Raw genomic sequence first — 21,874 nt, 5'->3', positions numbered from 1 at the left:
TGCTTCACAGTGTGAATGCAGCTAGACCTCTGGAGTGGAAGTGACCTACAGGAAATGCACACTTCACAGTGTGAATGCAGCTGGACCACTGAAGTGGAAGTGACCTACAGGAAATGCACACTTCACAGTGTGAATGCAGCTGGACCACTGGAGTGGAAGTGACCTACAGGAAATCCACACTTCACAGTGTGAATGCAGCTGGACCACTGGAGTGGAAGTGACCTACAGGAAATGCACACTTCATGGTTGCCCTCATGAACATGCCCATGAGTTCTCAAGCCCTCCTACCCTTGCGGTACTTGAGCAGCAGGTCCCATATGCCCCTGCGAGAGTAAGGGTCCACCCCAGCCGTGGGCTCGTCCAGGATGACCACCTTGGACCCCCCAATGAAGGCAATGGCTACCGACAGCTTCCTCTGCATGCCACCTGCCAGGGGGAAGCGGGAGAAACACTGAGCATCTCCCAGCAAGCTGAAAGAAACAAACTGAATCCAAATCAGTCTTCTAAATGAACTGTAAACACACCCATTGTACTGTTCTGTATGCTGTGGAAATGGAACTAATGCCACTACTGCAAAACAACTTACTGTACTTATAAAACTTATAACCTTAATCTTTTACCCCAAAGTGATAATGAAGTTGGGTGGAAATACAGTAAGTTGACTCCCATTATATTTTGGCATTCGGGACAATGTTGTGAAAATAAGCAGAGGGTAATATTAACAGTAGTATTTGACTGTACAGCGATGGCCAAAAGTGTTGCATCACCTAGAATTTTAGGATAGAGACAGAATTTAAAAAAAAACGAAACTATGTGAACATAAATTTAAATCTTTTATTTAACATCATGTAATCAAAGAAACTACAAAATTATATTGTAAAAGTCTACCAGAAAGCCATAACAGTAGTACAGTATTTCATGTTAGATTTTGAAATGTCACATTTTTAAATTGTCAGTTTTGTGATAAATATATGGAAAACTAGAAAGCAGTATGTAATTCAATGTTAAATGTAGCATTATTCAGCAGGTTTCATTAGACTTTTTAAAGCAAAATGTGTTAATTCTATAGGGTGATGCAAAACACTTGGCTATAGCTGTATATGTAATGTCTGGGTGCCTCCAGTACACACGGTGGTGGGTGTATTGATGCAGCACAGGCTGGTACCTGAGAGGTTCTTGGTCTGCTCCCTGCGCTTGTGAGGGAGCCCCACATCCTCCAGCATGCGCCCCAGCTCTGCCGTCACCTCCTCCTCTGTGAGGCCCTTCAGACGCCCGTAAAACCAGACATGCTCCTCCACGGTCAGACTGCGTTATGAATGGAAAGAATAATATTAACCAAAGAAGTCAGACTCTCCCAGATTCCTCACACTCTGCTTCTTCTTCTTAGTGCTGCTGTTTCAATGACTTACCAGCGTCTCTGCCTTGCTTTATGAGACAAGCAGTGGTGGGAATGTTGTTCATGACCAGCATTGAAAAATTCAAATAAATAAATAAATAGACGTTTACTAGAACGTGTGCACCCTTTATAATGGAGAAGTGAGACGTACGAAATGACCTATTGAATGTTACCTCTATGGACTTGAAGTCTGAAAAATACTCAAATTAGAGAAACGAGTGACAAAACGCAATTCCCTATGACCTACATCCATGTAAAATGCAAGGTTCCTCCAAATAACATAGTCCGATACTCAATAACTCAGCAAATTCCATCACAATGCAATGCAATCTCAAGATACATGTACAATTCCAAGCATTATTATTATTATTATTATTATGAGTCATTTAGCAAAGGGGCTTGTTACCACCTGGTAACAAGCCCCTTTCTCTAACCACTGGACCACCAAGCCCCCTGTGTACAGTCCTATGCAAACATGTCTCCACTTTATTCAGCCTAGTACAGGAAGAGAGAACCCGAAGCTAAGGGAGCACAAACCACTTTGTAGTTTGGATCTTGGTTTCATGAGACTTGGTTTCATGCCACTGCACGGCACACCAGGGGAGACTTGGGGTTTGATACAACAAAGTTGCCTCAAACTAGGTTTCCCGGTCTCCTGGAACCAGGTTTCAAGCCACTGTTCCTGAAAAGGTGGCTTTGTGGTCCTCAGCTTTATACAGGAACAGAGAAGTGGGAGACCTTCCTATAGATCCCAACAGATCGCTCTTATCAAAGTTTACCATGGCAGAAGTGCTTGGTCACTTTTGTGCATTTATTTCAATACTTCTATAGTTAGAAGTCTACATTGTTTTACTCAGTTTGCTTGCTTTTAAAGTAACAAGTGTCTGTACTGTATATAATATGCTGTGCTACACTTTGCTGTACTGTTATCATGCTAAACCGCAAACAACTTCTACAAGTGACAAACTGCATCTCTATGATCTCATTTCACACTGCTAAACCACTTCCATGTCTGAAATTATATCTGAGAGATTCCACTGGGAGGTAGTGTGGCCTAGTGGTTAGAGCTGAGGGACTGGGAGGCAGTATGGCCTAGTGGTTAGAGCTGAGGACTGGGAGGCACTGTAGCCTAGTGGTTAGAGTGGAGTGACTGGGAGGGAGGCAGTGTGGTCTAATGGTTAGAGCTGAGAGACTAGGATGGAGGCAGTGTGGTCTAGTGCTTAACGCTGAGGGACTGGGAGGCAGTGGGGCATATAGGGGTGTCACATTCATATGTGTACACAATTTCACTAGAAGCAATCTTTTAGAAATACAGAGTTTAAGGGTGCAACCCTGATTTCAGATGAACACAAGACTACAAAGACAAGGTGTTGTTGGGCTCTCAGAGCTTCTTCACCTACATGTCAAAGAGGACGTTGTGCTGAGGGCACATTCCCAGGGTTTTCCGGATGGAGTCCATTTCCGTGCGGATGTCCTTTCCCTGGATATAGGCCGTCCCAGCAGAGGGGGGGAACAATCCAGTGAGGATGGACCTGGGGAGAGGGAGCAGGAGTTTGACAGCCAAACCAAATAGATATCTCTGAGCAGATTCTAGCCATGCCTCTGCCCTTTCGTTGAGACCAAACCCCTTTAGAAGCAGAATGTAGACATGACCAGACCCCTCCCATCTCCATGACCACACCAATCACAATGCAGAATACAGCCATGCCCCGCCTCTTCACTAAGACTCACCAATGAATGTAGAATCTAGTCATGTTCCCACCCCTTCACCAATCTCCCTGCACTCACATGGTGGTGGTCTTGCCTGCCCCGTTGTGCCCCAGGAAGGAGGTGATCTGGCCCTGGTAGAAGTTGAGGTTCAGCCCGTTGACGGCCAGCTTGGCCCCGGAGCTGTACACCTTCACCAGGTTCTGGATGGACACTCCCAGGGGGAGGTGACTTGGCTCAGCCTCCAGACACACTGTAACAAGCACATGGAGATCAAGGAGACTCATGAAGATGGCCCGAGGCTTACCCAGCTACCTTCACTTATGGAATAACTACAGTACACAGTGAATGCTCATGGCGTTTATGTATTTGCAATAACATAACCTACATGATCAAGATTTTCATCCTTGTTAGATTTTAAATAAAAACACTGAACTGTAAAGTAGAACAACTGCTCTTACCTTCTTCCTTGTTGGTGGGTGGAATTGACAGGGGAACATCCGAGAGAGACTCCCCGAACCAGTAACTCCGGAGAAACAGGAAATTCCAGGGCTTCGGAATCCCAAACTGACCTTCAATAATGAGAATGAGGGATTCCAATTTACTTTGACAAGAAGAGTAACTGTGTATGAAAACATTGTATACTTGCAATGGCAGTGCCATCTTTAAACTATCATATGTTAATATTAATTACATCAAAGTAATCCCAGTGGTTTTACTTCATTTGATCATGATGACAGATCGTATATTAAGAAGAAAAAAAAACACACTGTCAAATTGTTATTGATTGTAATCAACATATTTTATTCTATTTAATTAATCCCTAACATGTTCAAACACTTTAAAAAGGGAATTACAATGAAAGTATGAGTATCTGCACACCCCTAATATATTATCCAGCCTCACTCACCCGGGAAGACAGCCTCTATGTAGCAGGTAGCCAGGCCGTAGATCACTGCGTCCACCAGCAGGAGCAGGATGGAGGTGCTGAAGCTGTAGCGATCCCCCTCGACAGGGCTGGAACCCAGATTAGACCACTGGATACCCACGCCCTGCTCCTCGTACAGAGAGAAATACTCACAGCCAAACCCGAAGGCTACAGGAGATAGCAGGCTCTGCAGGGGCGCACAGGAAGCGAGTATTACACTCTGGATCGGGGCTAACAGCACAGTACACTCTGGATCAGGCTAACAGCACAGTACACTCTGGATCAGGGCTAACAGCACAGTACACTCTGGATCAGGGCTAACAGCACAGTACACTCTGGATCAGGGCTAACAGCACAGTACACTCTGGATCGGTGGAACAGCACAGTACACTCTGGATCGGTGCTAACAGCACAGTACACTCTGGATCAGGGCTAACAGCACAGTACACTCTGGATCAGGGCTAACAGCACAGTACACTCTGGATCGGTGGAACAGCACAGTACACTCTGGATCGGGCTAACAGCACAGTACACTCTGGATCGGTGCTAACAGCACAGTACACTCTGGATCGGTGCTAACAGCACAGTACACTCTGGATCGGGCTAACAGCACAGTACACTCTGGATCGGTGCTAACAGCACAGTACACTCTGGATCAGGGCTAACAGCACAGTACACTCTGGATCAGGGCTAACAGCACAGTACACTCTGGATCGGGGCTAACAGCACAGTACGCTCTGGATCGGTGCTAACAGCACAGTACACTCTGGATCAGGGCTAACAGCACAGTACACTCTGGATCAGGGCTAACAGCACAGTACACTCTGGATCAGGGCTAACAGCACAGTACACTCTGGATCGGTGGAACAGCACAGTACACTCTGGATCGGTGCTAACAGCACAATACACTCTGGATCGGGCTAACAGCACAGTACACTCTGGATCAGGGCTAACAGCACAGTACACTCTGGATCGGGGCTAACAGCACAGTACACTCTGGATCGGGGCTAACAGCACAGTACACTCTGGATCAGGGCTAACAGCACAGTACACTCTGGATCAGGGCTAACAGCACAGTACACTCTGGATCAGGGCTAACAGCACAGTACACTCTGGATCAGGGCTAACAGCACAGTACACTCTGGATCGGGCTAACAGCACAGTACGCTCTGGATCGGGGCGAAACAGCACAGTACACTCTGGATCGGGGCGAACAGCACAGTACACTCTGGATCAGGGCTAACAGCACAGTACGCTCTGGATCGGGGCTAACAGCACAGTACAATGTCATGTCCAGTTATAAGTAGGCTTGCTTCTTTTCAATGTCTAATATTTCAGGGGCTCACTAAATACTGTAATAAAAATCTCCTTTTACAGTGACGTATTTAATTGAAACATCATGAACTCTATGATGCTGTCCCTCCACCGTGGTAATTTTGCTATTAAATTTGCTACTAAATTCAATAATTTTACATTTATTTGCTTCTGACCAGCAGCTGACCAAACGCGACTCAGGCAGGGGTATACAAGCGACACAAGGAAAATCACAGCAAATGAAATGGGTGTCAGTCTTTACTGGCCTGTTTCCAATGTTGACTGGTACCAGTATCGCCGCCCAACTCAATTATAGCGTGTCGTCAACCCAGCTGGTCAGAACAACTCATTAACCGAAAGCAGTGAAACCTGCTGGATAATTAACAGGTTTCCAGAACCCTACCATGGAAACCGAACACCCGAGGGACAGGAAATGAGCAACTGTCTGAAAAGCAACTTGGTATTTGTGCGAAATATCAAGTTCTATTAAAAAGAGAGAGCTGAGGCCATGGGGGTGCTTTAAATTCTGTCACTAGGATACGATGACAGAAATCCCAGTTTCAGTAATGCTCTCAAAATCATGTCTAACCTACAGGTTTAATCTGGTGTACTAGATGTTAATGGGTTACGCTCTGGCTGTACTTGGAAGTCAGACACAAATCTTAAAGCTCCAGGAGTCACAGAGGTGCTTTAAAACGTCTTTAAAAAGTCGATTGACTGGCACAGAAAATGAATCCAAGTGAAACAAGAAGCCAAGGTAGCTCTGGTATGTTTCTCTTCAAATGGCCAAGACAACAGAATGTTCCTCACAGCGAATATCCTCATTGTGAAGGTGACGTGGTCCCTCCAGGCCACACACAGCACGTAGGGCAGGTACAGGGAGAAGTAGATGATCCCACCGCATGCCGCCGCCAGGTTTGCTCGCGAGAACAGCGTGCTGATCAGGAAGCACTGCAGGATGGTCGCCGTGGCGAAGGTCGCCAGGAAGAGGAAGATCACTGCAGGGTCACTGTAGGGCAGAATGTCTCCTCGCTGGAGGAAGGTAAACACACAGATACAGATACACACCGCTGCCTCTTACATACAGTAGAAATCTCGTTCCAGTGAATTCATGACCATTTCCTTGACAGTATACTATATTCACAGCCCTAATTTTCTGCATACATATTTCTTTCTGCATCAGAGATTTAAAAGCCGTCGGCTCCTTTGCATTGGATGCTCATTAGGTTAACTTTCACAATCAGCGTGAGTTGGAGAGATCCAGTTCTTCCAGCCCACAATCCTAACTGTTGCTGAGTCCCAATTGAAATCGATTTGATCTCAATCTCATTTTAAAATTGTATTCAAGTCAAATAGCAGATGGAAATGTGGCTTTAGATAGCACACCTTAGTGAAGCTGAAAAGGGAATTATTTTAGCTGTTAATGTTTGAGCCAGGATCCTGGATACGGCTTGCCTACCTTGAGAATGAGAATGAGTAAGGCTGCGCTGACCAGGAAGGGCAGGAGGCTGCTGATGAACCAGCTGATCCACAGAGTACCGTTGCTCAGGCCCATGATCCTCATGGTCTCTTTGAGTCGTGCCTCCTTCTCGTGCACCACACCCTTGATGATCATGGCCACCGAGTAGATCCAGGCCAAGGTCATGAAGAGGGGCAGCGAGCGGTTCAGCACCCGCAGGAACCTGGAGAGCAAACCACACTGAACTTTTATTGCAATGCATATTGAGCCCTGATCGCAATCTAACTGCTTTGCATTACAACCAGTGATTTAATCAATGTTCATACCTCTAACTTCATTTCAATATTACTGATGTTTTTATTGCGTTTATTTTTAATGTAGGATGTCATGCTGCTGTTATGAATAAGAGAATAGATTTTAAAAGCCTTAGGTCATCCGTTTAACTGCTATACGCATTTCCTACATATTAAATAAGTAAGTGTGAAGGCGGCACTGCTGCTGTACTCACACATCATCCACGTAGCAGGGATAGGGCATCTGCTGCAGGTACAGCCCAGTGCGAGGGGCCCGGCCCCCGCTCAGGACCCTCGTCACAGCCTGCTCCACCAGGTCCTGCACATACACAAAGCCCCCCCACACATAGCGCAGGTCACTGAAGGGGTCCGCTGCCGGCCCGGGGTCCCAGAACCTGAGGGATGGGAGACAGTGTCACTGTGCGGAGTCAACAGTAACCCCGCCCAGTCTAGAAAGAAAGTTCTCAGTGTGCTTGCCTTCCTTCCAGGGTATCAGTTACACTGGCACTTCTTAGGTCATTTCACCTCAGCAGTGTCTTCAGGGTGAAGCATCTAACTGACTGCATGTCAGTCATTAGGGGAGGCAGCTGGTTCGTTACTGACAGGAAAGAAGATCCTGAAGGGGCGGGGACATTTTCACTCTCCAGGTAAAATGACCATGAAAGTGCATGACTATCTGAAAGCAAGTTCAATAGGAATGACGAGCGACAGCCTTTCTATCACTTCTCACCAGCACCTCTCTGCCTCTCCCCTCTGCCCAGTCTCTTTCCCTCTCCAATCTCCCCCTTATCCCCAGACCCATCTCCACTCTCAGTTCCTCACTCTCCACCCTTCCCAGTCAGTCCCTCTCCCTCCTTCCCTCTCTCCAAGTGCGTTCTCTCCCTCACCCCCTGTCCCCACACTGACCGGTCTTTGATCTTGTTGGTTCGAGTGACGTCATCGATGTCCATGCGGATCTTGTAGGTGAGGTGGGGCGGCAGGTTTGGGGGCGGGACGTCCTGTAGCTGGAAGACGATCCCCGCCCAGAACTGCCTCTCCTCGAGCAGCTCCAGGGCCCGGGACACCAGTCGCTCCTCTGTGGGGACGGCCTCCAGCTTATTGAGGGACACGCACTGCAGAGACACAGGCAGGGTTACACTCCCTGCACAGGAGTGGAGAGCAGCCCACTACCTCCAGCTTTAAAGCAGTGCGAATCAAGAGTTTACATCTTCTTAGCAACAGCAGCATAGATCACTGGTTTTCTTGCGCTCAAGATGTTTTGGTTATGTATTTTTTAATATTTCATATAGTGATATGCAGATATATGATGCAAAACAAGATACAATGGTTATTTAATGATGGACCACTTTGTTAAAAGACAAAAATTAAGTGGGCTAGCGAGAGTATGTATAGGGCTTCTGTTTTCCTGTTTTTATCAGTTTAATTTTTCCTTGCTTATTTTTAGCTATTTTTCGAGTTATATGTAAATGTTTTTTTTTTTTTTTCTGGGCTTTTTTTTCACAATACTTACCCATGCGTTACTATTCCTTCACTGTGCTTTATTACTCTTTGCTATACTTGTACTGCAGGAAACTTGCATAAGGGATAAGGTGAAGGGTTCTGTCTGTAAGAGGTTCTCCCCAGTTCAGGTAGATGTTGCACACCTATTCTGCAACTGTTTTAACTAGCTGACTCTTATATTTCGAGAGATATGTTGCAATAACTGTTTATTCCTGTACAATCAATAACCAATGATATTAACATTTAATACAATCTAATTTTACTATTAACATTTACCACTGTTCAAGACTTGTTATGGATTATAATTAACCCTTTGCGGTCCATTTATTCAGCGCGTTAAAGTATTTTTTTCACAGTAAAACAGGTTTAAAAGGCACTGCATATCAACAGACACTCGGTACTGCATCTCCAGCACCGCCCCACCCCTTGTTCGCTGTATTTTTCACATACCTCTTCATAGTAGTGCATACCGATAAATCATCTCCTGATCACTCATGTTATCACCAAACTCCTCGAGCATCTGATCCAAATCATTATTTTATTATTATAACATCTCAAAAAGCTCTGCAAATGTCTGTGATATTCTTTGAGCGCTGGATGCGGAAGCAGCTATCTTGTTTGTTTATGTCCGTGTTATCTCTGTGGTGCCGGGGCTATGTGTATTCCTCAGATACGCCCCCCCATTTTCTTTTTCAGCTTCTCTCGGCTCCTATCGGTCTCACTCTGCCATTGAATGGTTTTCTCGGCTTTTTCGACTAGAGACCTGTTTTTTACGTCTTTTTGATGATGTCGGACAGGGTCCGACATTGGACCGGAAAGGGAAAATTGCAGGACCACTAAGAGTTAATACAATAGTTAGGATATTTGCTATAACTATAATTATATTTAACACCACAAAGGCCTGCAGAGATCTCTTGTGATTTAGGTCCAGTGCAGAGTACCTGGATAAACTGGGAGAGAGTGGTCACTATCTCGTCCACCTCCCGGTACGTGTCTCTCCAGGTAGAGTTGGAACCAGCCTCAGGGGGCCTAGTGGACAGGAAGTGGGCAATGCGGGCCGCAGTCCAGGAAGTGTCCGCAAGGCGAAGGTCAACAAGGCCAGCGACCTCTGGGGTCTTCAACAGGTCCTGGAACACAACGAAACCCCTCTCAGGTCTTCAGCTCCTTTGTTATTTGGTCACAAAAAGCCAGGTGAAGATCATGGCAGCCTTACCTGTAGCATTTGGATCTCCAGGCTGCTCTCCATAAAGGTCCTGATTCGTGGTCCAAGCTCCTGCCAAGCCCCTCTCACCTCCTCCAGCACCGACAGGTCCTCGAACGTCCGGTTAACCTGAGCACAGGACAGGGGTATTGGGGCAGTGATACCAGGGCTTACAGAGCAGGGTTTAGGGAACAGGACAGGGCTTACAGAGCAGGCTTAGTCCCTGTTAAAACTCTAGTAGCAGCGTTTTGTACAAGTTGCAGACGAGAAATAACATGACTATGAGTACCAAAGAATGGGGCATTACAGTAATCAATCCCTGAAGATACAAGAGCATGCATCAGCTTCTCAGCATCTGGTCAGGAAAGAATACTTTAATTTGGCGATATTTCTTAGATGAAAGAACGATAGAGATTTTGATAACATTTCTAATGTGTGGTTCAAAAGAAAGATATTTGATTAGTGTTGAAGTGTGTTTCTTTAGAGATTGCAAGTTCCCTACCTCTTTCATGATGCTGCGTGTGGCTGGCGTGTCAGGTGTGTACAGCAGCTTCCCAATGAACAGAGGTTTGATCCCACGCCAGATGATACGGGAGAGCGGGTTCGACTCCAGGCCGCGGATCAGATCCCTGCAGTACGGGGCTGAAGCACAAACAGGGATAGTGACACACAGACACAGGGATAGTGACACACATACAGTGACACACTGACACAGGGATAGAGACACACACGTACAGTCACACTGACACAGGGATAGAGACACACATACAGTGACACATAGACACATGGATAGACACACACACACACACACATACAGTGACACACAGACACAGCGATAGTGACACACTGACACAGGGATAGAGGCACATATCCCGCCACAGTTGTAAATTCAAAATGATATCTATCAGTATGAGATTTATGTAAGAATGCAAGTGTGACATACTGACTGACAAAATGTACAGACATAGAGACACCTCTATATAAAATGTACAAAACACAGAGACACCTCTATATGAAATGTGTTTTTTTTTTTTTTTTTAATTAAACCAGCTTTGAAAGGCCCCTCACTCACTGGTGTTATTGTCTAGCTGCACCTCTCTCTCTTCAGTGTCATTGCGTCCCAGGAAGGCCTTGATGTCGTTGTCCTCGTACCAGTTCAGTGAGGGGATGCGCTCCCCTCCCCCCTCGGGGTGTCCACACACGATGCGGGACACCGCTCTGAACTGGTCACGCGGAGAGCCGGTGGTGCTCCCTCGAGACAGCCTGCTCAGCTCCTCACTCAACTGGGAGAAACTGCTCCGCGCCGACAACTGCAGACACACACACACAGGAACACTAGCCATTAGCATGCACAGATCCCATTGCACACACACACACATACACAGGAACACTAGCCATTAACAGTGGTTCGAATGGTTTGAATCGTGGTCTTGCCAAATTATCACAGAGAAAGCTGCATTGGTCTTAGTGAGAAAAATAGGCTGGGCCCTCTTCTCCAGTGTTCAGTCTTTCTGAGTATGTGGGTTGCTGTGTGAAATGCCATTCAAATAGGGGACTCTATATATTACTTGATGCTCACCTCTAACAGAATGGCCCCCAATCCCTCAGTGAAGGAGTTCACAGCTTCTGTCACTTCCAGGAGGCTCCCAGTATCGGAGCTCAGTCTCTCCTGGAAAGGGAGGAACACAGAGTAGTGAGAGGTTCTATACAAGCACAGCCAAAATAAAGCAATGTCCTACACGCTTCCTGCTGTATAATAATAACTGTAAAAGTAGAGCTGCAAGCACTAACCAATTTCTTCATCTTATATTGGACAGGTAATCAATAAATCGATAAAATGACAATATTTGTATTGGTCAAATACAAAAAAAAATAATAATAATCTACTTTTCACAAAAACCTTCAAATACAACTGACAACATGCATGAGCTGGAAATAAAGTGGCTACAGAGTGATGCATAATGCAAAACAGCAATGCTGGGTCAATTATTTTCAATTGTATTCATATGTCGACATTATCGAACAACCCTCTGGTAGGCAATGGCCCTGAATGACCCTGTATATGTGAGTAACAGTTCTCAACACATTGTTTCAGTCTCCGATTTCCAGAGCTGAACAGTTCGCCAGGACTCACGGTGAGCAGCCGGCTGTAGTCGAGCTGAGACAGAAAGACCCGCTCTGCCGTCTGCAGTGTGGAGGCGGGCACAGCACACAGGCTGGGCTGCAGAAGGGACAGAGGCGCTCCGTCAGCAGGGAGCAGGTACTCGCTGAGCAGGGAAGCATTGCACACAATCTCCTGGAGACGCAGGCCTGAGCCGGCCAGGGACACCTGCAGAGCAAACAGGCAAACGCTTTGGCGAGTGCAGCAGTGTGAACCAGGGCCCGCCCAGTGCAGGTCTGTGTTACAACCACGTTCTGAATTGTTCATTTGTACCAATTACACCTCCGGGTTCTGAAGTTAAACTACTTCATTATACCCGTTTAACCTGGACTAGAACAGCCCTCCAAGTGCCTTGCAGGAGTGGCCATGTCTGTGCAAGGGTTATGAATCAAGGTACACATGGAAGGAACTACTTTGTCACGCTATAAGAAGGAGACCAGACCATGTTTCAAATTTTAACAAGGTTTAAATTCTACATTGAACGTTAACGTTAGATACAGTACGTGCCACTAGTATTAACAGATATAGGCAACTGATCAGATTATGTGAATCCTGGACAGAGCCCTCAGACTGATACCCCGATGGTTCACGATCATCCTGGAGATATTAGAGGCTTCTCTGTCTGTGTCGCCTGCATGCCCGGTATTTATACCATATGGGCTTAGAACAGAACTACAGTCTGTTTTTGTTATCTTACTCCATTCAAGTGCAACCAACCGCTAACCAATCTCTTTACAAGGTTACCATGGTCACTTGTTTACCACATTTCATTCCATTTCTGCACATACATTTGATGGTCCTATTGAGCTCCTTTTTAAGCAAGATTTGGACAAACAGAGAGGCGGTCTCCGTACACTCCCCGGTTATGATACATTCATTAAGAATGTCCTTAGCAAGCTTCTAAAACTGCAAATCAATACTGCGACACATGTCTATGTATCAGGGCTGTGAAAGTGCTCAGATATTCTGAGGCAATCCCTTTAACATGTTTTATGACAGCAGGTATTTAATTAACCTGGATTCGCTTCCAATCAGCCTTTAAATCCCTCAATGCAGAACTGTCATTGACTAATACTCAAGTGTACAGATGAGGAAATTCCAGCTTTATTTAATACCTGCAGACAGAAAATCTGTTAAAGGGAATTACTCGTAATATAACCAGTGGGCGATCATTTTTACACTGTTACTTTTAGCAAGCTGATGGGACAGATCACAGTTTTGCTGCTTACCACTTGCAGGTTCAGCTGCGCCTTCAGCAACTGGTCAACCACATTCTGAGGGAGGCTGGCATTAACCAACAGGAACTGGGAGAAGGTTTCGTTCTGTCGGAGGAACTCTCTCACAGACGACTCTGCAGCACAAGCATTGCAGGGGAGTAACAATATGAATCACAATATCAATCCATCAATCAATCAATCAATCAATCAATCAATCACAGCCTTTATTGATCCAGATGAGTCAATGGAGAATAAATTCTCATTTACAATGACGACCTGGCAAGAGGCTCCCAAACACCACAGCAAACATCAAGAAGTAAGGAGTAAAAAACAATCAGAAAACATAAAACATAAAATATAAAACTCAGCAGCAACTCAGCAGCACAGACGTCAGTCAGCATTGAGTCGACCCTACTAAAAGCAACCTCAGATACGAACCATTCTAATTTAAACTTTTGTTGAAACTCATTCCAGTCATTGGCTGCTGCAAACCAAAATGAGTGACGACCACAAACTATTGCTACCCTGCATGGGAACAAGTAGTTTAATAAAATGACTGGATCTTATATAATGAAGAAGAGAGCTCCAGTAAACTACGCAAATAAGCAGGCATTCTCCCAATTAAGGTTCGGTATGCAGATTGGTATAAGATATGTATTATGATGGGCTACATTTATTAATAGACTGTTTTATTAAAAGGCAAAATGTTATGAGTAGGGCTACTGACTTTTGGTTTTAACCGATAAAAAACCCGGATACAAAAAAAATCTAATCGGTGAATAGCCAATAAACACCGGAACCCACCGGAAAAATAGTGTAAATGGTTAATCAATTGACGCTGACATCACCCCTTTCCCGTTAAAAAATAAAACCTACTACAAATAAAAATACATTTAGTGCAGCAGTGTGGAGTAGTGGTCAGGGCTCTGGACTCTTGACTGGAGGGCCATGGGTTCAATCCCAGGTGGGGGACACTGCTGCTGTACCCTTGAGCAAGGTACTTTACCTAGATTGCTCCAGTAAAAACCCAACTGTATAAATGGGTAATTGTATGTAAAAATAATGTGATATCTTGTAATAATAGTAAATTGCCCTGGATAAGGGCATCTGCTAAGAAATAAATAATAATAATAATAATAATAATAATAATAATAATAATTTCCCAGCACTGCTGGGCAGTGTCCCGCTTTCCTGCCTTGTATCTATCATTGATTCGTTCTGAATACTTTAAACCTGCCCCAACTACTGAGTGACAGCACATTCCTACATTTCTATTGGAGACTCCACTTGCAAGATTTAAAATGAGATTACAATTCGGAATGGTTGGTTGTTAGCAGGATTTATAGCTGTATTACAGTTAAGATACGGAGGATTTAAAACAGAATTGCAAATTGTGTCGAAATGTAAAAAAATGCCTACACACAAAACCCCCTGAAGAATGTGCTCGTGACCATAAGGACTTCATTGTGGAAGACAGCAAGAAAGAAGCACGTGCTGTTGAGTTACTGCTATATATACTTTAACAGAAAAAAAAAAAAAAACGCTCAAGCATTTTGGAAAGTCTCCGGAAACACTAATTTCATACAGTATATAAAAAACGAAAGTATGTATTTATACCAACTATAAAACACACTTCATTTCAAGAACCATTTGGTGAACTACAGTAAGCTACGTTGTGCTTCTGGTCTTGCATCACATTGCAATCGATACATGCCTCTATTATAATACGAGTCATCATGTACAGAGAGTATCATCGATACACAATCAATTGTTACACCCCCAGCTCTCATTGTCGAGGATCAGGAAAGGAAAACCAGCAAACAAAAGTGTGACTATTTACCATCCACTTAGCACAGGCCTTCTTATGTACATAAGAACATTTAGGTCCATCATTACAATATCAGAGTTATTAGTAGTTTTCATATTTCAATGGTCAACTTGTAGGTCACAATAGAGTCTTGGAAACAATGCTTCTTCATGGGTAACTCAAAACAATCAATTAGGTGTAAAGACATAAACTCTTGGTTTATCGTGTATCAATGACTCGTGATACTTTCTTTACATGATGTAACATAGTGTAACAGAGGTGTGTATCGTCTGTGTCGTGACACAAGACAACATAGGTCACTGCACTAACCAGCTGAGATGAAGAGTGTTCGTATGAATACATGCTCTCCATTAAACAATCTCATTGAATATTTTTATGTTAACAAAATAGAGGGATGAATATAAAAACAATGAAATCTCAGTTGGGTGAGACTCTCACTTGGCCAGGCCTCTCTTCTCTCTCTCAGGCTGCGGAGAGCCAATAGGAGCTGCTGGAATTCCCCGGGCAATGATTGGCTGCTGGAGTGGGAGAGGATCTTCTGCGTGTCAGCAAGAAGACGAGAGAGTCTGAGGAGAGTAGGGAATCAATCCATTAGAGGATGCATTTTACTACTGGGAATTACTGGAATACTAAATTATTAGAATTGCACAAATCTATTATTTGATTACTCGGATTGAGCCAATGACTAATTAGCAGAGTGGGGTAAAAACTGGCATTAAATGCCATAATCCAATGGTGATCCGATCTATAAAATGAACCATGCCATCACTACGAAACCTACACTGACAGCACCTGTAGAATCTCAGAATTCTATGAGAAGTATGTAACGTGTTTACAGCTTGCTCTGTGTTTTTATTCAAATGGCTACGAAATTCAAAAGTAAAAACCATAAAGCTGAGATAATGGTTCACAGTGACCCAGGACCCCCCTGGAAAGCAAGTACCCACATGGAGCTGTTGAAGTTGCCCACCAGGCCAGGGGTCTCTCCAGGTGTGGGGTAGCGGAAGCAGGGGTTGTTCACATTGCAAATGATCCCCTGGATCCAGGGAAGGGTGCCAGCCGAGGGTAGGGGCTTGTTTGGGAAGTGACCTGAAAAATAACAAGATAGTTTAAACCTGGGACACCCACAGGACAGTTTTCCTGAGCGACGTGGGAAATTGCTGCGGTGAGGACCAAAAAATAAGACCACCGAAGGCGATGGAGAACAAACACAACATCACACAAAGAGGCAACGTTAACAGTGTTTGTTGTTTACTTCCAATATAACAATGTATTATATTAAGCCATAAGTATACATAAAGATATGACCTTTTCCTGGGACAGTCAGGTGTGGCGTGGAGTAGATATGCTTGTCTCTGTGGTGGAAACTGAACTAGTCACAGTGCTTTTATATTATCTGTCCCTACTGCATGCACCTTCTCCAGAGTTGAATGCTAGTTTACAGACTCAATTCCTGTCCCCCAAATGTAAGCACATTACTTTGGCACACAGAACCACACACAGCGGTTTTATAAATGAGTAATTACACCAATGTGTTTTCAAGCACATAAACATTAGTAATATAACAGCATCAGTTCCTGTGCAGTTCCAGGGAATTAATAATGAATAGTAACAATGAAATGAAGCAAGTAGCAGCAGGGCTAGGAGAAACTACTGCATAGGTTTGTAATAAAGATAAAAGAAAAAATATACAGCAAACCAACATATTTTTTCAATATGCCTAGCTTTTGAACTTTAAGTCTTTAGAGAGTTATATCCACAATTAAAGTAAAATCAAATGAGATAGACAGCGGAAAGAACAATTCATTTTGCTAATAAGAAATAGTTTTAAAACCTCATGACTTGTACAATGCAAATATGTGCTTTTCAGGTTACCAGAAGCTGTAGTGAAAATTGCCCTGGAGTAAAAACCTGGATGAATGTGGATGTTTCAAGACTGCAGAGGCCTCTTCACAGGATGAAAGTGCATTTCTCTGAGTGAATGTCCGGAGCACGTCCCCACATCTCTATCTGTGTAGAGATCTCTAAATAACGGCTAGTGTCTCGGGGGGCCCGTCCCCGCAATACTCACATTCACTCTGCTCAAATGGAGGGTGTGACCAGCGCACAGAGATGAGAATGAAGAAGAGAAACAGGGGCCAGAGCAGCTCAATCCCCAGCTGGATCTGAGAGAGGGAGAGACAGCAGCTAGTCAGTGACAACTCTGCACAGAAACACTGTGCACCACAGCGGAGCCCCACAGAGGTCTTCAGTGACAACTCTGCACAGAAACACTGTGCACCACAGCGGAGCCCCACAGAGGTCTTCAGTGACAACTCTGCACAGAAACACTGTGCACCACAGCGGAGCCCCACAGAGGAGTCTTCAGTGACAACTCTGCACAGAAACACTGTGCACCACAGCGGAGCCCCACAGAGGTCTTCAGTGACAACTCTGCACAGAAACACTGTGCACCACAGCGGAGCCCTACAGAGGAGTCTTCAGTGACAACTCTGCACAGAAACACTGTGCCCCACAGCGGAGCCCCACAGAGGAGTCTTCAGTGACAACTCTGCACAGAAACACTGTGCACCACAGCGGAGCCCTACAGAGGAGTCTTCAGTGACAACTCTGCACAGAAACACTGTGCGCCACAGCGGAGCCCCACAGAGGAGTCTTCACTGACACGGCCGCACTGAGGGAAAGGCAAGGGCAGGGGCCACGTAACCAAAACCTTTTTGCAGCGATTTCCTTTTAAAAATAATGATTGGCAAACTTGCACGGCTGGTTTCACACACCCAGGTTAGCACAAGTCTTGATTTCCCTTACCAAAAGTAACATTCGGTAGTCCAAGCTTAGTACTAATCAGGGTCTGTAAAACCAACCACAAAGTATTAACACCCAACAATCCCACCCCTACTGGTGATAATAATTAAAAATGTGATAAACAAATAAGATAACGATGCGGGCAGTTTGCATACAGTCTGCCGCCTGCGATAGGTGAAGTTCTTCCACAGCAGGAGCCCCAGCTGTATCCAGAAGCCCATGATGTCAAGGAGGGGTCTGGGCTATCTCTCCATAGCACTCTGCAGGAGTACCCACTGCAGCCTGAAGACAGAAAGAGGGAAGAGTTCCATTAGCCACTTGAGGTTTCTTATGTTTTTAACTATTATAATATATTGTAAATGTACCGTGGATTTGACCGTATTGTAAAGGTCAATGCTGGTGCACAAGCTCAGGGCATGACTGCTTTAAGGTCAATGCTGGTGCACAAGCTCAGGGCATGACTGCTTTAAGGTCAATGCTGGCGCATTTTCCTGAGCTGTTGCAAAAGCCTATTGCAAGCAAACTTTGCAAAATCTAGACCCATAGCAAGAAATGGAATATCAAATGGCAAGAGTGTGAATGTTCTGGTTTCACACACCCAGATTAGCACAAGTTACTGTTTAACATTTAAAGGTTGAACTGGAAGTAGACTGTAGAGATGGGAGGTAATTTTAGCACAGCACAGAAGATTGTTTATCTGTCTGTATAATTTGGGAGCCCCACAAGCGTTCAAAGAGACACGCATCTGAGAGCTCCCATTCTCCTCCCTGAACATCATGCTGAGGTATGACCAACGTGACTCTCAATGGGAAGGTAATAAGGCCGATTACCAAACTATTGTTTAAACCATTTTAACATGTCTAATGTTAATCTCTTCTTATGCATGTGTGCTTTGAGACTCAATAAATGTAATACTGTTTAAATTCAATCATGAGTCATTCTCGTCTTAATTACACTTTATAATGACAATAATATATGTGTAAGAAATTAAAGCCACAACCACATATTTAATAATTCTCTACCTTACATATAATTAACCTTACAATCTTACATATAACTAAATCAACAAATCTTACAGTATATGGAAAATAAACTTGATTGATCAACACTATTGTAATCAATGCAAACCTAGTATTATAGTTTTCCCCTCAGAAAAACAGGCATAATTATTGATTCAACACTTCTGTGTTTTAATAATATAGTGACATTTTGCAAAATGTTGGTTGATTTGACACAGAATGCCCCTTCCTTTAGTATTTCTACATTTTAAACGCTACAGCAATGCTGTTGGGATTTGTCTCCCACTGTTACACGTCCCTAGTATTGGAATGAATGAATACATGCAGAATGACTGGGAACAAGCATTTGTACTTTATTTTACCCAATAATGGGTTTCTGCAATAGTACTCTGCCAAGGCTGGTATCCAATTTTAAAGGAGAACTCCCTTCCTAGCTCTCCGTTGCTTTACACAAATGAAACCCAGACTGAAAACAATGAGTAAACAGACAAAAACAGTAACATGAGAGCGCTTTGTCAGGTAAGAGTTTTAAAAGTTCAGCAATCGGATTAGGCCACAATGGCACCATATTGTTACCAAGGCAACGCACCCTTTCAAGTATATCCAAATGAAAAATAGGTCACCGCAGACTTAAACAGAACTCTTTCTTCTGGAGCAACTTGTGTGAACCGTTTCCCTGAAGTGACACAAGTGCTTCTTCGTGACTCGCTGCAATGCACTGCAGACGACATGCAGAGCCCCAATTCTACAAGCGTTAACAAAGAACTTGGTTGTTTATCATGTGCTTCTGATTGATTTCCTGTAGTAAGTCTGCTGCCAATGCATGGCTCTTGAGCTGAATAATGGAAAGATGCATTTTCATTTTGAAAAGTGCTTTCCAGCACCACAGCAGCTCGCTGTGCACGGCTTTGGGGCAGGTAGTCTGTTACTGGTTCCTATGCTGGGTCACTTCATCGGAGCATCTGGCAAACATGTCACTGGCTCAAAAGCACATCGGTCAAGAGGGGAAGCAACTGGTTGGATAATGACAGGAAAGGCTGGGGACAATTTTCCCTCTTCGTGTGAAATGATCTAGGAAGTGCAACACTATAGAAAGGCTTGCAAAAGGCTTGTGTTTTTCAGATCCATATTGAACAAGTAATTTAGGATTTGTTTTAGTTAGCTAAAACTACTTCAAAGAATGCAGCAAGCAGATATCAATTGATCTGATTTTAGTGAACACGGCATCGTTGTAAATCAATTGGGTCCAATGATAAAGCTTTTTAATGGACTGAGCCAACTGACTAAATTGAACAATTTCTAATTACTGGCCATGTTATGAGTCAGCTGTTCCGTGCATCTGTTCTTATGAATCTTTAACAGGATTATTACTGATGCTGCAGGCAAGGTCTGTGTACATATTAGAGTGGCTTTTGATTTTCCAGTAGTGTTTTCAATTTCCTCACTATGTAGTCGAAGTTATCAATCTGAAATGCATAGAGTGTTTAAAAGGGATTGCAGCTGGGGGTGTGAATAACAGAACGTCTCTTATCTTGTAAAGCGCTGTGTGATGGTGGTCCACAAGAAAAAACACTATACAAAAATAAAGATTATTATTATTTATTATTATTATTCTCCCTGCTTGACCTGGGAAACTGCCTTTATGCACCTCATCCTCTCCTCCTGCTTTTGCACCTCGTTGACTACCAGCTTGCTCCGTTGAGCTGGGGCTGCTTTGTGCCATGTAGGAGGAGCTGAACTGAGACCAAGACCCCCTCTTCCATGCTGAACTTGCCCCATGATATCACCGATTCGAAGGGCAGCCTTTGCATCTGCCACAGCTTCTTTTGCCACCCACTTTCTTCCAGTTTTCAACACAGGTGCTGCCTCCCTCACACATTCGTCGTGTGACTCTACTAATGTCATTTCCAATCGAACCTTGGCGCACTTAAACTCCTCGGTTAGAGCTGAGACTGGCAGCTGCAGTATCCCTTTACCGTACAGTCCCACTCTGCTGAAACAGCGTGTAACTCCTAAGCATTTCCTGACGTATGAACTGGTCAACGCTTCCAGCTTCTCTACTGTTGTCAAGGAAACCTCATACACAGTGAATGGTGTCTTGGCAGTAGACCAAACAAAGCACCAGTTTAAGTTTGTCCGGTAAAGTGCTGCTGTCTATGCTCTTCAACCCTTCCACTGCTTGTTGTCTCACTTCTCCCACACAAACTGTGTCCTTTAGGTCCTATTCATACCATCTCCCAAGACATTTCACAGGCTTCTCAGACACTGTTGGTACCGCCTCACCCTTACTGTAGAACCTCTTATCCACTACTTTACGTTTAATTATAGAGATGCTCCTTGACTTAGTGGGCTTGAATTGCATTCGGGCCCATTCAATGTTATTGATTAGTTTGCCCGATAACCGATTAGTGCAAGCGTTCTCATCCCACTACCCATTTTGATGCCCTAATAATTACTTCCATTGCCATGATAAAATCCAGTGGAGAAATGGTGTATCCTGCCATTATTCCAATTTCTAGACATTGCCATGTGGTAGTGAATTCTGAAGTTGAAAAACAAAACTGCAAATCTCCGAAGTAGGCTTTCACTAAGTTTGTTATTGTCATCGGTACACTGAAAAAATGAAATGCTGCCCAAAGCAGCTCATGTGGTACTGAATCATATGCATTAGCTAAATCCAGGAATCACATGGAACTCCTTCCTCTCCTTTTTAGCGGTTTGAATTTGCTGCCAGATCACACTGATGTGCTCCAAGCATCCTGGGAAACCTAGAATACCGGCTTCCTGTACTGAAGTGTCAATAAAGCAGTTGTTCAATAGGTAAGCTGACAATCTCGGAGCAACAATGCTCTACTTCTTTCCACTTAGGTGCGCAGTCCTCCATTTGGTATTCTGGCGGATTGATGGGATGTCTGAAAGAATCGACACAGGCTCCTGCCTTTTTGAATCTGTGTGCGTTTCCTCGAGATATCTCTCCAGCTCAGACTTCATTGCTTTTAGCGTGCCATTTTTCTCCCTGGTGATTAACTTCTTTGCAAGTTTGAAT

General features: G+C 44.2%; 1 protein-coding gene across 4 annotated transcripts in view; it reads right to left on the bottom strand.

Moving 5' to 3' along the window:
- The window catches only part of LOC117401321 (phospholipid-transporting ATPase ABCA1-like), a 51,267-nt gene that overhangs the window by 25,615 nt on the left and 3,778 nt on the right, over positions 1–21,874 (bottom strand). For all 4 annotated transcript variants that reach the window (XR_009319836.1, XM_059014164.1, XM_059014165.1 and 1 more), the window contains exons 2-22: positions 17,965–18,091; positions 17,076–17,169; positions 15,952–16,093; positions 15,443–15,570; positions 13,189–13,310; positions 11,933–12,127; positions 11,378–11,467; positions 10,871–11,108; positions 10,301–10,440; positions 9,811–9,927; positions 9,539–9,724; positions 8,004–8,209; positions 7,313–7,492; positions 6,805–7,027; positions 6,156–6,377; positions 4,014–4,218; positions 3,565–3,675; positions 3,185–3,356; positions 2,797–2,928; positions 1,166–1,305; positions 289–426 (exon numbers count right to left, since the gene is read on the bottom strand). Coding sequence is in view for 3 of the 4 variants with exons in the window: in XM_059014164.1 (XP_058870147.1) it covers positions 289–426; positions 1,166–1,305; positions 2,797–2,928; positions 3,185–3,356; positions 3,565–3,675; positions 4,014–4,218; positions 6,156–6,377; positions 6,805–7,027; positions 7,313–7,492; positions 8,004–8,209; positions 9,539–9,724; positions 9,811–9,927; positions 10,301–10,440; positions 10,871–11,108; positions 11,378–11,467; positions 11,933–12,127; positions 13,189–13,310; positions 15,443–15,570; positions 15,952–16,093; positions 17,076–17,169; positions 17,965–18,030 (3,247 nt within the window). In the remaining variant the exon portion in view is untranslated. The remainder of the gene's footprint in view (positions 1–288; positions 427–1,165; positions 1,306–2,796; positions 2,929–3,184; positions 3,357–3,564; positions 3,676–4,013; positions 4,219–6,155; positions 6,378–6,804; positions 7,028–7,312; positions 7,493–8,003; positions 8,210–9,538; positions 9,725–9,810; positions 9,928–10,300; positions 10,441–10,870; positions 11,109–11,377; positions 11,468–11,932; positions 12,128–13,188; positions 13,311–15,442; positions 15,571–15,951; positions 16,094–17,075; positions 17,170–17,964; positions 18,092–21,874) is intronic.

This window comes from Acipenser ruthenus, chromosome 47 (assembly GCF_902713425.1).
Source record: "Acipenser ruthenus chromosome 47, fAciRut3.2 maternal haplotype, whole genome shotgun sequence".
Lineage (NCBI taxonomy): Eukaryota > Metazoa > Chordata > Actinopteri > Acipenseriformes > Acipenseridae > Acipenser > Acipenser ruthenus.
This window is presented reverse-complemented; position numbering and strand designations above follow the sequence as displayed.